The sequence below is a fragment of the Oncorhynchus mykiss genome, chromosome 3 (genome assembly GCF_013265735.2).
Source record: "Oncorhynchus mykiss isolate Arlee chromosome 3, USDA_OmykA_1.1, whole genome shotgun sequence".
Classification (NCBI taxonomy): Eukaryota; Metazoa; Chordata; class Actinopteri; order Salmoniformes; family Salmonidae; genus Oncorhynchus; species Oncorhynchus mykiss.
In genome coordinates, this window is record NC_048567.1 from 14,431,676 (window position 1) to 14,446,318 (window position 14,643).

Below are 14,643 nucleotides of genomic sequence, written 5' to 3' on the forward strand. Positions count from 1 at the left end.
CTCCACTCTGCACATGGAAGTCAGGCTTTCCTCTTGACCATATGACTACAGTACCTAGAATATGAATATATCAGATATGTTACATAGACTGACCATGAGAGGGAGCATGTGGGGTGGTGTGAAAAGAGTAGGCCTACCCACAGCCTTTGGTCTGATTCTCTACTGTTCTCTCTCTCTCTTTCTCTCTCACTCCCCAAGAATACATAGAATCATGAAGACACTTCCTGTGTAGGCTACTACATACAACACATAGCCACTGAAAGACAGAAATGCGACACCCATAGGGTTTTTGATAGTGTTAGCATCAAAGGGGCAGGCTACACTCAGGAATGCAGTGAAGGTTCTACAGCATTTGTGTTCAGCACATTATTTGCTTGTGATCTGTTAATTACTCACTAACATTTGACAATTTATCATGTTAATGGTAATATTTAGTTGATGCATTCAGGTACTATAACCACTACTGTATGTATGAGGTCCTACAGCTAGACCACTTGTTACTTCCTGGACTGAGTCACTGCTCAACTTGATTAGAAAAGCCATACCTGACAAGCGAGGGAGGGGCGCTCCATGTTGAACCAACACTTTCTCACCATACACATGTCTACTGGAAGACCAGTAATTGTTATAAGGTAAAGACAATTTTAATAATTGTGTTAGAGTTTGATATACTTTGTGCAGCACTTTTGCTTGGAACTGTTACTGTATTTAGAATTGGGCTTGACTAATGATCTTTATCAATATTAAGGGATAGATTAGTGAAATGTCTGCCTAGTCACAGCCATAGCCACTCTAGTAATTTAATAGGATCTCTATGTTAAACCCTCAAAGTTCCAGAACATATGAAAATACAAGCCATTGTGGTTGGGGAGAATTCCAAACCAGTCTGATTGGAATGAATGGCAGTAGAGGAATAAGTGATGCATTTCCTGCTTTTTCTTATGCAGGAAAATAAAAGTAACTAATGTGATGTATCACTTGGTGATTTTAGCATGTAAATCTTGATTGGGGCAAACAAACTAAAAAAATGGGGGGGGGGGGGGGGGGGGGGGGCATGCATGTATGCAAAGCCAAGACACAACACATTAATTGCACTATAACGATGACAAAAGTTGCCCACAAATGGTTAAGGCCTACAAAAAGCTGTCCCAACAGCAGTCCCAAAACCTGAACACTGCTCTGGCTGTCAGCGGAGCCTTGTCTGGCTGTCAGCGGAGCCTTGTCTGGAAGCGAAACAGTTCGCCTTTGTATTCATGTTACCTGATGAAATTGCTGTACAATATGATATTTTTGCCATCGACTGCACATTCAGATGTGTCCTCTGTCGTGCCTTGATTGTATTATGTGTGGGATCACATCTCCAGAGACGTGGTTAAGAGTGTTTTGAACACTGTTAACCTTTCTGGTTATAACCTTTTTTTGTCAAGACAGATCTTCCAAATGTGGAGCTGCAATCATTTCCAAGGAACACCTTCAGTGCTCGGTTGTCTCCAAACAAAATGATTTGCTGGTTTTATTCATTAAACTTTCAAATAATTCTGACTGTTGCTGGGTGTTATTGGCCACCATCAGCACTGGCATGTACCCTAAATGCCCTAAGCTCTGTCCTGGCCCCTTACACTAAGGCTGAATTTGTCCTGCTAGGTGACTTAAACTGGGATGTGCTTAAACCACCTGCCCAAGTCCTTAAGCAATGGGACTCCTTAAATCTTTCTCAGATTATTACCAATCCCAGAAGATGACTCCAAACACCCAGAAAAGGCTACTCTCCTTGATGTTATCCTTACAAATAATCCTGATAGGTATCAGTCTGCTGCTTTTCTGTAATGACCTTAGTTATCACTGTTTTACAGCCTGTGTTTGTAATGGCTGCTCAGTGAAACGACTTGTCCTGATTTGTCATAGACGCTTGCTAAAAATCTTCAATGAGCAAACTTTCCTTCATGACCTGGACTCTGTAAATTGGTATAGAATCAGCTTGATCCCTCTGTCAAAGACGCTTTGACCTTCTTGTTTATTTTCAGTGGTATATATGCCCATAAAGAAAATAATAATTAAAAACACGTTCAGCCCCTGGTTCGACTATGATCTGGCAGTTTACTCCAGCTCAATAATTGCATTTGGCAAATCTGTCTCTGGAAGCAACGTCAGCACAATAACTTTTTTTTACCCAATTTCGTGGTATCCAATTATTTTTAGTAGCATTCCCAGAAGAGTGGAGGCTGTCTCATACGGGCTCGGGAGAGACGAAGGTTGAAAGTCATGCGTCCTCCGATACACAACCCAACCAAGCCGCACTGCTTCTTAACACAGCGCGCATCCAACCCGGAAGCCAGCCGCACCAATGTGTCGGAGGAAGCACCGTGCACCTGGCAACCTTGGTTAGCACGCACTGCGCCCGGCCTGCCACAGGAGTCGCTGGTGTGCGATGAGACAAGGACATCCCTAGTGGCCAACCCCTCCCTAACCTGGGCGACGCTAGGCCAATTGTGTGTCGCCCCACGGACCTACGACAGAGCCTGGGCGCGAACCCAGTCTCTGATGGCACCACTGCGCCACCCGGGAGGCCAGCACAATAACTGTTATTCGGGAACTTCATGAAGTTGGTTTCCAATGCCGAGCAGCTGCACACAAGGCTAAGATCACAATGCACAATGCCAATTGTCGGCTGGAGCGGTGTAAAGGTCGCTAGCATTAGACTCTGGAGAAGTGGAAACGCGTTCTCTGGAGTGATGAATCACTCTTCACCATCTAGCAGTCTGACGGACAAATCTAGGTTTGGCGGATGCCAGGAGAATGCTACCTGCCCAAATGCATACTGCCAGCTGTTTGTTGGAGGAGGAAAAACAGTATGGGGCTGTTTTTCATGGTTCAGGCTAGGCCCAGTGAAGGGAAATTGTAATGCTACAGCATACAATTACATTCTAGACGATTCTGTGCTTCCAATTTTGTGGCAACACTTTCCTGTGTTTCAGCATGACAATGCCCACGTGCACAAAGCGAGGTCAATACAGAAATTGTTTGTCGAGATTGGTGTGGAAGAACTTGACTGGCCTGCACAGAGCCCTGACCTCCACCCCATCGAACACCTTTGAGATGAATTGGAATGCCGAATGCGAGCCAGACCTAATTGCCCAACATCAGTGCTCGACCTGGCTAATGCTCTTGTGGCTGAATGGAAGCAAGTCCTATCAGAAATCTAGTGGAAAGCCTTCCCAGAAGAGTGGAGGCTGTTAAAGCAACAGCAAAGGGGGGACCAACTCCAAGTTAATGCCTGTGATTTTGGAATGAGATGTTAGATGATCAGGTGTTCACGTACTTTTGGTCATGTAGTGTATGTTGGGTAAAGACCCCTTTCTGTGTTTGCAAACATTGCCGCATGAGGGCGATGCGCGCAAGTTGGTGGCAGAACAAGGGGGAGATCTTAAAGAACGGCAGCAAAAAAAACACTCTATTTACATGTCGCTTATGAGTACATTTCACACTGCTTTTGGATTATAATTGGATTTTAAGGCTCGTATGAATATCTTGCTTAATATGTTTTGTCATAATCGCAAATCAACTGCATTATACTTATTTATTTTATTTTATTTCACCTTTATTTAACCAGGTAGGCAAGTTGAGAACAAGATCTCATTTACAATTGCGACTTGGCCAAGATAAAGCAAAGCAGTTCAACACATACAACAACGCAGAGTTACACATGGAGTAAAACAAACATACAGTCAATAATACAGTAGAAAAATAAGTCTATATACAATGTGAGCGAGTGAGGTGAGATAAGGGAGGTAAAGGCAAAAAAAGGCAGTAAATCGAGAAACCAAGGCTGTCGAGTCTGCCGATGAGGATGTGGTGATTGACATAGTCGAAAGCCTTGGCCAGGTCAATGAATACGGCTGCAAACAGTATTGTTTCTTATCGATGGCGATTAAGATATCGTTTAGGACCTTGAGCGTGGCTGAGGTGTACCCATGACCAGCTCTGAAACAAGATTGCATAGCGGAGAAGGTATGGTGGAATTCGAAATGGTCGGTAATCTGTTTGCTGACTTGGCTTTTGAAGACCTTAGAAAGGCAGGGTAGGATAGATATAGGTCTGTAGCAGTTTGGGTCAAGAGTGTCCCCCCCTTTGAAGAGGGGGATGACCGCAGCTGCTTTCCAATCTTTGGGAATCTCAGATGACACGAAAGAGGTTGAACAGGCTAGTAATAGGGGTGGCAATTTCAGGGGATCATTTTAGAAAGAAAGTGTCCAGATTGTCTAGCCCGGCTGATTTATTGGGGTCCAGATTTTGCAGCTCTTTCAGAACATCAGCTGACTGGATTTGGGAGAAGGAGAAATGGGGAAGGCTTGGGTGAGTTGCTGTGGGGGGTGCAGTGCTGTTGACCGGGGTAGGGGTAGCCAGGTGGAAAGCATGGCCAGCCGTAGAAAAATGCTTTATTGAAATTCTCGATTATAGTGGATTTATCGGTGGTGACAGTGTTTCCTATCTTCAGTGCAGTGGGCAGCTGGGAGGAGGTGTTCTTATTCTCCATGGACTTTACAGTGTCCCAGAACCTTTTTGAGTTTGTGTTGCAGGAAGTAAATTTCTGCTTGAAAAAGCTAGCCTTGGCTTTTCTAACTGCCTGTGTATATTGGTTTCTAGCTTCCCTGAAAAGTTGCATATCACGGGGGCTGTTCGATGCTAATGCATAACGCCATAGGATGTCTGTGTGTTGGTTAAGGGCAGTCAGGTATGGGGAGAACCAAGGCCTACATCTGTTCCTGGTTCTACATTTCTTGAATGGGGCATGCTTATTTAAGATGGTGAGGAAGGCATTTTTTTTAAATAACCAGGCGTCCTCTACTGACGGGATGAGATCAATATCCTTCCAGGATACCCCGGCCAGGTTGATTAGAAAGGCCTGTTCGCTGAAGTGTTTCAGGGAGCATTCGACAGTGATGAGTGGAGGTTGTTTGACCGCTGACCCATTACGGATGCAGGCAATGAGGCAGTGATCGCTGAGATCTTGGTTGAAAACAGCAGAGGTGTATTTAGAGGGCAAGTTGGTTAGGATGACATCTATGAGGGTGCCCGTTTTTACGGCTTTGGGGTGGTACCTGGTAGATTCATTGATAATTTGTGTGAGATTGAGGGCATCAAGCTTAGATTGTAGGATGTTAAGCATGTTCCAGTTTAGGTCGCCTAGCAGCACGAGCTCTGAAGATAGATGGGGGGGGGGGGGGGGGGCAATCAGTTCACATATGGTGTCCAGAGCACAGCTGGGGGCATAGGGTGGTCTGTAGCAGGCGGCAATGGTGAGAGACTTGTTTTTAGAGGGGTGGATTTTTAAAAGTACCCAAACTGTACCCAAATTGTTTGGGTACAGACCTGGATAGTAGCCTGCAGAGTTCTGTCCTATCTTTGCAGTAGATTGCAACACCGCTGTTCTGTCTTGTCTGAAAATGTGATGGGGATGGGAAATGTCAGAATTTTTGGTGGTCTTCCTAAGCCAGGATTCAGACACGGCTACAACATCCTGGTTGGCAGAGTGCTAAAGCAGTGAACAAAACAAACTTAGGGAGGAGGCTTCTAATGTTAACAAGGCTATTACGGTTACAGAAGTAATCAAAAGAGAGTGCCTGGGGAATAGGAGTGGAGCCTGGATTCACCTCTACATCACCAGAGGAACAGAGGAGTAGGATAAGGGTACAGCTAAAAGCTATGGGAATTGGTCGTCTAGAACGTCTGGAACAGAGAGTAAAAGGAGGTTTCTGGGGGCGATAAAATAGCTTCAAGGTATAATGTACAGACAAAGGTATGGTAGGATGTGAATACAGTGGAGGTAAACCTAGGTATTGAGTGATGATGAGAGAGATATTGTCTCTAGAAACATCATTGAATCCAGGTGATGTCATCGCATATGCGGGTGGTGGAACTGAAAGGTTGGATAAGGTATAGTGAGCAGGGTTAGAGGCTCTACAGCCAATTAACACTAACCAGAACAGCAATGGACAAGGCATATTGAAATTAAGGAGCGGCATGCTTAGCCGAGTGATCATAAGGGTCCACTGAGTAGTGAGGTTGGTTGGGGTCACGGCGATTCAGACAGCTAGCCGGGCCATTGGTAGCAAGGATGGAGGTCTGTTTTTAGCCGTTAGCCGTTTCGTTTTTAGCCGTACGTTTCTGTCGGTAGATTAGTGGGGTTCCGTGTAGAAGAGGGGATCAATCCAATTGGCAAAATAAATAGTTATAGTGACCCAAGAAAAATGGTCCGATAGACCTATTCAGATAGCAGCCGATAAGACAGCTAACGATTAGCGGGCCGCAAATGGACGTTCAGGTAACGTTGCGACGGAGGGGCCAGTTGGATAACTCCCTCGGACAGATAACGTCGGTAGTCCAGTCGTGAAGGCCCGGTGGTGCTCCGCATCAGCAGTAAAACGGGTCCGGATAGGTGATTGTAGCCCAGGAGAGGCTGATGGAACTCTTCAGCTGGCTAGCTCCAGAATAATTGATGTTTGCTCCGGGATCGACGTAAAAAACACTTCAACTTCAACCAGTAAAATTACTCTTTGGCTAACTTTTGCTACAGCCTATATCAATTAGTGTTAGTATTCTAACTAACAACTGCTGCATCCAAGTTAGTTATTGTACAAGATCACAACGATGTTCAAGCAAGAATCAAAACATAATTGTAAGTGTATGAGAACCCCAAAAAGGTTTTTGTTTAGAAGTAATAAAAACATAGTCTAGATTTATGTTGAATGTGTGTGACATCAGTGTGTTGTGTACTGAAAAGGGGTCTATTGTACTTTAAACTATGTGTAGGCAGGTTGCTTCGGATTCGAACCTTCTCAAACAGCCCAATTCATACCCCCCCCCCCTTTTTTGTTGTTGACAGGTGTGTTGTGTACCTCCAATCTAGTTGATTTGTGAATTTTGATAGATATTGGTGTCATATTGGTGTCATAAAGATGAAATAAATTAATATTGGCTTAGTTAGGGTGATAGGGGGATTTGAATTTAACACTGAGCTTCATCCAATCCCTATAATAGACGTGACTATCATCATATCTATAATGGTCACAGCACGGATCATGATACAGGATGTGAAATACTTGATCACAAGTAGATTGTTTGAAGGAAATTGAATTGCAATGCATATGATAAAACGTTTGAGTTAATCATGTGGTTTTAGTGCTACTAACGGAGTGTGAGTAATAGCCCTGACTAAAGTTAACATGGCGGAATGGTACGGTAACAATCTTACAAGATTCTTTACTGATTTCAAGAGATTTCACCCTTAGCTTCTGAAAACCTTTGAGTTTAGCCATTTGGAAAACAGTCAAAACACATATTCTCAAAGACATTACACTTTAGTGGGTTAACCCTCAATGGAACAGTTAAATCACCCCACCATCAGTCAGAGACAAAATATGGGAAGTCCTGATAGCAAAAATAAAGAAATCACGTTATATGTGAAATGGGAAGTGTGAGCAGGATGCTAATATTTCCTTTATATGTCAAATCCCTTAGTCTCTGAAGGAGAGTGGTTATCTGACATGAGAAAGAAAGATTCAACTATGCAAGTAAGTGATTTGGCTTTTAGACATTAAACGTGTCAAAGGAAATGCTAACATTCTAGTGATAATAAAATAATTCTTATTCCCTCAGGTCCTGCACAAAGAGGAGGGGATGCGGAGTGAAACATTAATATGGCCTTTTCTTATTCATTGCATTTGGCTTGGAGGTAGGATACAAATTTAGATGTATAAAGTAATTTTTTTAAATGTATTTATAAAATTACACACAACAAAATACAAAACAATGTGGTGAGAGTTAAAAAGAATAGTGAAAGGTAGCAGGTAGCAAAAGGTGCATTAGTATTACTAACCTTGAGGGGCTCCCCCTTTCAAATATTAATAGAACAAAATGAACAATAAAATGGCCTCTTGATTTGTTCAAATCGTTCCCCTTGACTAGCCCACGGAAGATCAGGGATTATATTTATTATACTCGCATTCATTGACTGTGTCCAACAACTCTTATTAACATTTCCCCTACTGCTATTTGAGTGATGGGAGTTGAAGCCTCGTCATGGACTGCTGAGGTGCCCAGCTCAGTATCCGGCCTGCAGGGCTCATGCATAGTGATACCCTGCTCATTCAACTACCCAGAACCAGAGAAGAAGCCCTCCAAATTCACTGGCATCTGGTTCAAAGGCACCCATGATACTATATACCACCCAGACAGCTCCAACATCATCAAAGACTACAGGGGTCGTACAGAGCTGGTGGGAGACCTCCGGCAGAAGAACTGCTCTCTCAGAATCGACCCCCTCCATCGCAGTGACAAAGGACCTTTTCATTTCAGGGTTGAAATTAAAGACCAAAACAAGTATTCCTACATGCATGACACGGTCTCCATTGCAGTGAGCAGTAAGTTCCCAGGGTAAAAATTGACAAGGATAATGTTTTGTTGTATTATAGTATCCCATTATTTACCCAAATGATAGTTATAGCTTATTGTAGATTAAAATTATATTACTGAAAGGACAGAACTAAGAAGTAGTGGATGCACACCTCAAGAGAACTGCAATAACTGTTATCTTTTCTTTGCTGATTTCAGGCTCTCCAGACCCCCCCTCTCTGTCAGTGAGGGAGGAGGTGAAGTTGGGGGTGGAGCTGTCTGCCTCCTGCTCTGTGTCTCACTCCTGTCCATCTGATTCCCCTCTCCTCACCTGGAGCCACTCCGGAACACCCAGTGTCCAATCACAGCAGCTGACCAACGGCCAGTGGAAAGTGACATCATCCCTGACCTTTACCCCCAGCATCACTGATCACAACCAGTCTCTGGTCTGCACAGCAGAACACAGGGGAGTGAAGCCAGTGAAAATGTCCAAAACTCTCAATGTCAAATGTAAGTGCACTACACCTGTGTGTTAATAACACTGGAAGATTTACACTTTCACTTCTGTGAAAACAGAATGCTTCTGTGCATAAGACAAAAGTGAAAGAAGAAATTCAATGTAACTTCTTTGAAAAGGAAACATGCACTTTGTCCAGAGTCTGGATTTGGCACACTTCCTTTTTACATTTGAAATAGATTTAGCATGTGATTGATACACGGAATCTGTCCTAAGATGTTTATTACATAGTAATAGAATTCTTACTAATGTTGTGATTCATAGATGCCCCAGTGGATGTGAAGATTGAGGGAGTGTCCAGTGTGAAGGAGGGAGACTCTGTGGAGCTGAGATGCTTCAGTGACAGTAACCCTGCTGCCCACAGTTACCGCTGGCACAACAGCAGAGGACCTCTGCCAACCACTGGACCTACCATCACACTGGAGAATGTGACCAGACTCACTGAAGCCCTCTACTGCACTGCCATCAACACAGAGGGACAAGGCCACTCCAGCTCACTGAAGCTCAATGTAGAGTGTAAGTAGATGCAGCCATTCATATCAAATCAAATCAAATTTTATTGGTCACATACACATGGTTAGCAGATGTCAATGCGAGTGTAGCGAAATGCTTGTGCTTCTAGTTCCGACCATGCAGTAATATCTAACAAGTAATATAAACAATTTCAAAACAACTACCTTATATACACAAGTGTAAAGGAATGAATAAGAATATGTACATATAAATATATGGATGAGCAATGGCCAAACGGCATAGTCAAGATGCAGTAGATGGTATAGAGTACAGTATATACATATAAGATGAGTAATGTAGGGTATGTAAACATTATATAAAGTGGCATTGTTTAAAGTGACTTGTGATGCATTTATTACATCCCATTTCTAATTATTAAAGTGGCTAGAGATTTGAGTTAATAAGGAGCATGTCCTTTCTGTGTATATAATATTAAGACAAATCTCTTCAGGATGTAGCACTACATGTTCAGTTAAAACCAAACTGTTTATCATTCTCATCCCAGACCCCCCTGAGATCAAAGTGGGCTCCGCCTGCACTTCAGACGTCTCCACGGTAACCTGTCTGTGCATTGTGGACTCGGAGCCCCCCGGCACCGTGGAGTGGTCTCTTCCAGATGGACCCCTGCCCACCTTGCCCAGTACCAGAGTGGAGAGGCATGGGTCAATTACTATGGTGACCCTACAGAGGGCACTAGGCTTCTCCGAGACCGTCCACTGCCATGCCAGCAACACACAGGGCAATGCCACCTTGTCCTTCACTGTGTCCACAAATGGTAAAGGAAACAGTGGGGGAAGTGCATAATAAATGAAGTATTACATACAGTATTAACATCATAAAGGATATCATTGGTACATTAATACAACATATTTATTTGTTTTTGGACAGATAAGAAGTTGATGCTGTACGTTTCAATTGGTATTGCTGCATTAGTGGTGGTAGTAATACTAATTTCCATGTCAGCTTGCCTATTGAACAAGAAGGGGTAAGTTACAATTTTGTTTATTTTTGGAAGGAGTTATATAGATTTACGTTTGTTTGTTTTGTTTTGATAACTTCACATTATTTTTCTCAACAGTAGGAGGAGTCGTAGTGACCAGCCAGTAACCAGCAAGCAGGACGTGGACACAGCCAAGGGTGCTTTTTCACATCCCTCACCATCAAGGTATTTTTCTACAGGCTGTTCTGTTATCTGTGATCATAATATATACATCCTGCTGAGTTGTTAAAGCCCATTAGCCTACATTTACTCTTGTAGTGTCTTATCAAATGACGGGAATACATCTGAGAGTTGTCCTAACTCTATCCACAGGAAAGAGCAGAAAGACACCAGCAGTGAAATCCACACAAACTATTACACCAACGATCAGCTATATGGAAACATGGAGGTATGTACTGTAGGCCTACTGCAGACATGTACAGGTGTTGTAAAGATCTGAGATCTGAGGAGATACAAAGGATTAAACAATAGAGGTGTTGTTGATGATAGTATCTCTGATCCGGTTACCTGTAGGCTGAAGAGGATGGCGACCCATACGAGTGTGTTGATGGAGACGATGCAGTCTATGCTAATGTATGAACACAACAGGAAGCATGTGGAAGTCAGCTGGCCCAGAGGCAGTGGTACTCAGTCTGTCAAAGGTTCCAGTAAAATATTAACATTTTAAGTCAATGTAGCAGAACAGCTGACTGCTTATATTTGTTAGCTTTATGTTGCTCCATGGTTCTAAAGGCTAAAGAAAATGGCACAATCTTATTTGGGTTGTGGGTTTGTGTTATGGCTTTTACAAGTATTTTTTTTAAATTATCTATGGCTTAGATGATTCAGGCTCTTTGGTATCACATACACTTATGTCAGTCTCATTAAGACTGCAGAACTGTGTACAAGCTGAACTGTTAATTACAGAACACCACCTAACACATTAACTGGCATGACATTCCGTCTCATGGGAAGCCATAAAGCTTCTAAAAGTCTTCTAATAGGCGGCCACCTCTACAATGTATTCAGTCAAAATGCATGTTTTATTTGTACACAAACCAAAAGCACTAACAACCAAAGGCACTAACAAACATTTAAATGCGTTTAAATTACTACAAATATGTCAAAATTCATCTTCCTCCATGCACCCCCTGTGACTTCTAGAAAGATTTGAACCCAGTAACCCCAAAAAATACTCAGTTTTCACCATCACTGTAAAGCCCTAGTCATTTTGTTGCTTTTGATGAAGTTATTTCTGAAGATTATTCTTTATTTTATGTGAAAAGTGATTCCTTTGTCTGTTACGTGATCTGAACTCTCGTTTTAATATAGTGGAACTATTCCTTTTTAAACTATAGTGTAAAAGCAGACGAGCTGGTTATACTCTTTTGGCCATTTTTTAAGTTATTTGTAAATCTTGCATTCAACTGACCCTCCCTGTTGCACACAACAAGCTTCCATTCTTCTTGTCACAAGGGTACATGGCTGATTTAACTAGTAATTACCAGTTGGAGGGGCGTTCAAGTGGATTTTTCCTAACCATCCACTGTAGAGCTGCACAATACCACTCATTTGAATCACAGGGTACTGTGGCTATTTGATCATAATGTAGGCCTACTAAAGTGATTTACCATCAAAAACATTGGAGAAAATGCATCCCATTACATTTTAACATGGAAATAGCTGTTCTATCATTCAGCCTACAGTAGCATCCAATTGTTCAATGTAGGCCTGCATTCCATGAGACGTAAAAAAAAATATTTAAAAAAACATGCAGGGCTTGATATTAACCTGTTAATCCACTTGTCCTTCAGAGAAGGAGGTGACTGAAAATGTGGTGGTGTTTGATGCAAGAAACATCTTTACAAAATAAAATGCATTATTATTCCCATACCATTATTACAGAGAATCAGACAAATTATTATACCCTCTGTCTATTGGCTACTTAGCTTATTTAAACCTGTGTCAAAATACAACACTGCTCCTTTAATACAAACAAAAAAGCTCTTTACCTAACTCACTTTTCTAAGATGTCTCGAAGTGTATGTAGGATGCAATCACTCCTCCATTGCTGACTACAAATGATCTATAACTGGGCTAAAAACACACTAACTAGCAAAGGATGTGAACATAATGTGCAAATGTGGCTACATGCAACTCTCGCTTTGATCTCAAAACAAGCTCATCTACTCATGACCGCTAAATGCTAGAAACACAGTCCAGTTCAAAGTAAATGGCACCGATCCATATACGGCAATGGTCTATTTGCGTATAGTCCTACTGCAGCTCTGATTGTAATGCTGCACCAGTTTGTGTAGAGTACAGTCTGTGTAGACTAGAGTATGGGCTGAGTAGTGAATGTCAATACAATAGAATCCTACTCTGATGCATTCTGCCTACAATAAAATCTGTTGCATAGTTTGTTTTGTTTCGGTATGTTGCATTGAAAGTAGCTAATATTGCGTTGATTCAATCACAATTGCCACAGTAAAGGTAAATGTTAACAGGGAAAACTCTAGAACAGTGGTCACCAACCTTCTCTGAGTCAAGATCACTTTGAGTCAAAATGCAACCCGAGATCTACTGCTCAGATTTTTATTTTTTAACATGACTTAAAAGATGGAAGCCTATGCAACAATAACCAATTAAAAACAGTACTGTAGCAGTGACGTTTGTGCAGTATGATATAGGACCAATATATTGTCACTGTATTTGGGCTTTCTTGAATTGCCCTGCCAATACATCGTTGTTTGGGCCATTTTTTAAAATTACATTTCAAAATTTGTGTTAGGCTATGTGATCACACCGGTAATAGAGCTGTTGTTATATTACTTGTGAAGCACAGCTGAGTGAGCATACATTTAAATAATTTGCTTTTTATTTTTATTTTACTGGGCTGATTGTGCCTGCATCTGATGGTCAGTCTCAGCCGAGGGAGAGAGCAGAAGACTGAAGGCTTGCCTCCGCTACGCCTTTCCTCAGCTGACACTGACCAAAAGGGGACACGACACCATCTTCCAGCTGATGGCGAACTCGAGTTCCATCCTATGAAGAGAAGGTGAAATATTCCTTGATATTCAAAAATACCCAAGCCGCTAATAATAACCACAACGCAAGCCTATAGATACGCTTTCCTACTCATTCATTACTGCTGCAGTGCTTGTTGTGGCGCTGAGTGAATATACCATTATGAAAAAATATTGCAGTCAGAGCGGGGCATCTCGTTGAACTCGGCACAGCCTAGAGATTATGGTAATGCCATTGCAGGCTCTGTGTCTTTAAGCACCGCACGTTGTCACTCCATCCTTGCTGTGTGTGTGTGTGTGTGTGTGTGTGTGTGTGTGTATGTGTGTGTGTGTGTGTGTGTGTGTGTGTGTGTGTGTGTGTGTGTGTGTGTGTGTGTGTGTGTGTGTGTGTGTGTGTGAGGTTTGTCTTTGACATCTGTTGGGAGAAATGACTGATTTACAGTTCATGAGGGTTACCTAGTCACACATATGAAGTTTTGGAAAGATGTGACTTTTTTAACCTTCAAAACAGATACTGTGACCCCAATTAAAGGCCCTTCCGTTTGGCACAGGAAGCTAAAAGTAGACATATACACACATCCTCACTCGTAGTACACACATCCTCATTTGAGTAGGCTTTTACAGAATCCTGAGTTTTAAGTCTATACGTTAAGAACTGACTGATTTACACAGGGTTGAATGCACTATTTATCACAAACTGCTGGTTGGTTATGGAAAAACACTTTGACGGTGGTTTTAACCACTTCCGGTTGCTCCAGGATGCTTAGAATCGACACAGGTAGACCTCATAGTGGTCTGATGGACTGTCATCGAAGACAGGTTCATAAGACATTCATAACCCACATAGGCTTCAGGTTGAATTTAGGGTTGCAGGCAATGTATTCCTATGGGGAGAGAAGTCAGTGAAAACTGTTTGATGTAGACACCTTCTTTTAACTGTCAAGGGTTAATGCCACACGGTCAAGGTTAGGCTTGCACAGATCGGGAGGACCTCTGGAACGTTCCTGAGGTCATTGTGCTTCTCACCCTAACGGTTCTCCCACTGTCACCCAAAAGCAAATGAAAATTAGGGCCAGGCTTCATTATGGGCCTACTTTTTCTCATGGTCGCTGCACTTAGACCAAGCGAGCTACGGTCAAGCAGGGTATCTCGTTGAACTCGGCACAGCCTAGAGATTATGGTAATGCCATTGCAGGCTCTGTGTGTCTTTAAGCACC

The 14,643-nt window shown here is 42.5% G+C and overlaps 1 protein-coding gene across 1 annotated transcript; it reads left to right on the forward strand.

Annotated features, from left to right (window-relative positions):
* The first annotated feature begins 264 nt into the window (after window positions 1-264).
* On the forward strand, window positions 265-11,239 carry LOC110510549 (myelin-associated glycoprotein). Its single transcript, XM_021591895.2, has 11 exons — window positions 265-632; window positions 7,519-7,571; window positions 7,657-7,732; window positions 8,058-8,420; window positions 8,611-8,901; window positions 9,173-9,424; window positions 9,927-10,196; window positions 10,310-10,406; window positions 10,500-10,586; window positions 10,734-10,809; window positions 10,935-11,239. The coding sequence occupies exons 2-11, from the start codon at window positions 7,545-7,547 to the stop codon at window positions 10,998-11,000; spliced, it is 1,605 nt and encodes a 534-aa protein (XP_021447570.1). The 5' UTR covers window positions 265-632; window positions 7,519-7,544; the 3' UTR covers window positions 11,001-11,239.
* The last annotated feature ends 3,404 nt before the right edge of the window (window positions 11,240-14,643 follow it).

What these genes read in the sequence shown, in the direction of transcription:
- LOC110510549 (XM_021591895.2), top strand. Translation starts at nt 7,545, where the DNA reads ATGAGAAAGAAAGATTCAACTATGCAA. An exon ending in CAAAACTCTCAATGTCAAAT is followed by an intron (nt 8,902 to 9,172) that starts GTAAGTGCACTA and finishes TGTGATTCATAG; the next exon opens with ATGCCCCAGTGGATGTGAAG. An exon ending in AGCTATATGGAAACATGGAG is followed by an intron (nt 10,810 to 10,934) that starts GTATGTACTGTA and finishes GGTTACCTGTAG; the next exon opens with GCTGAAGAGGATGGCGACCC.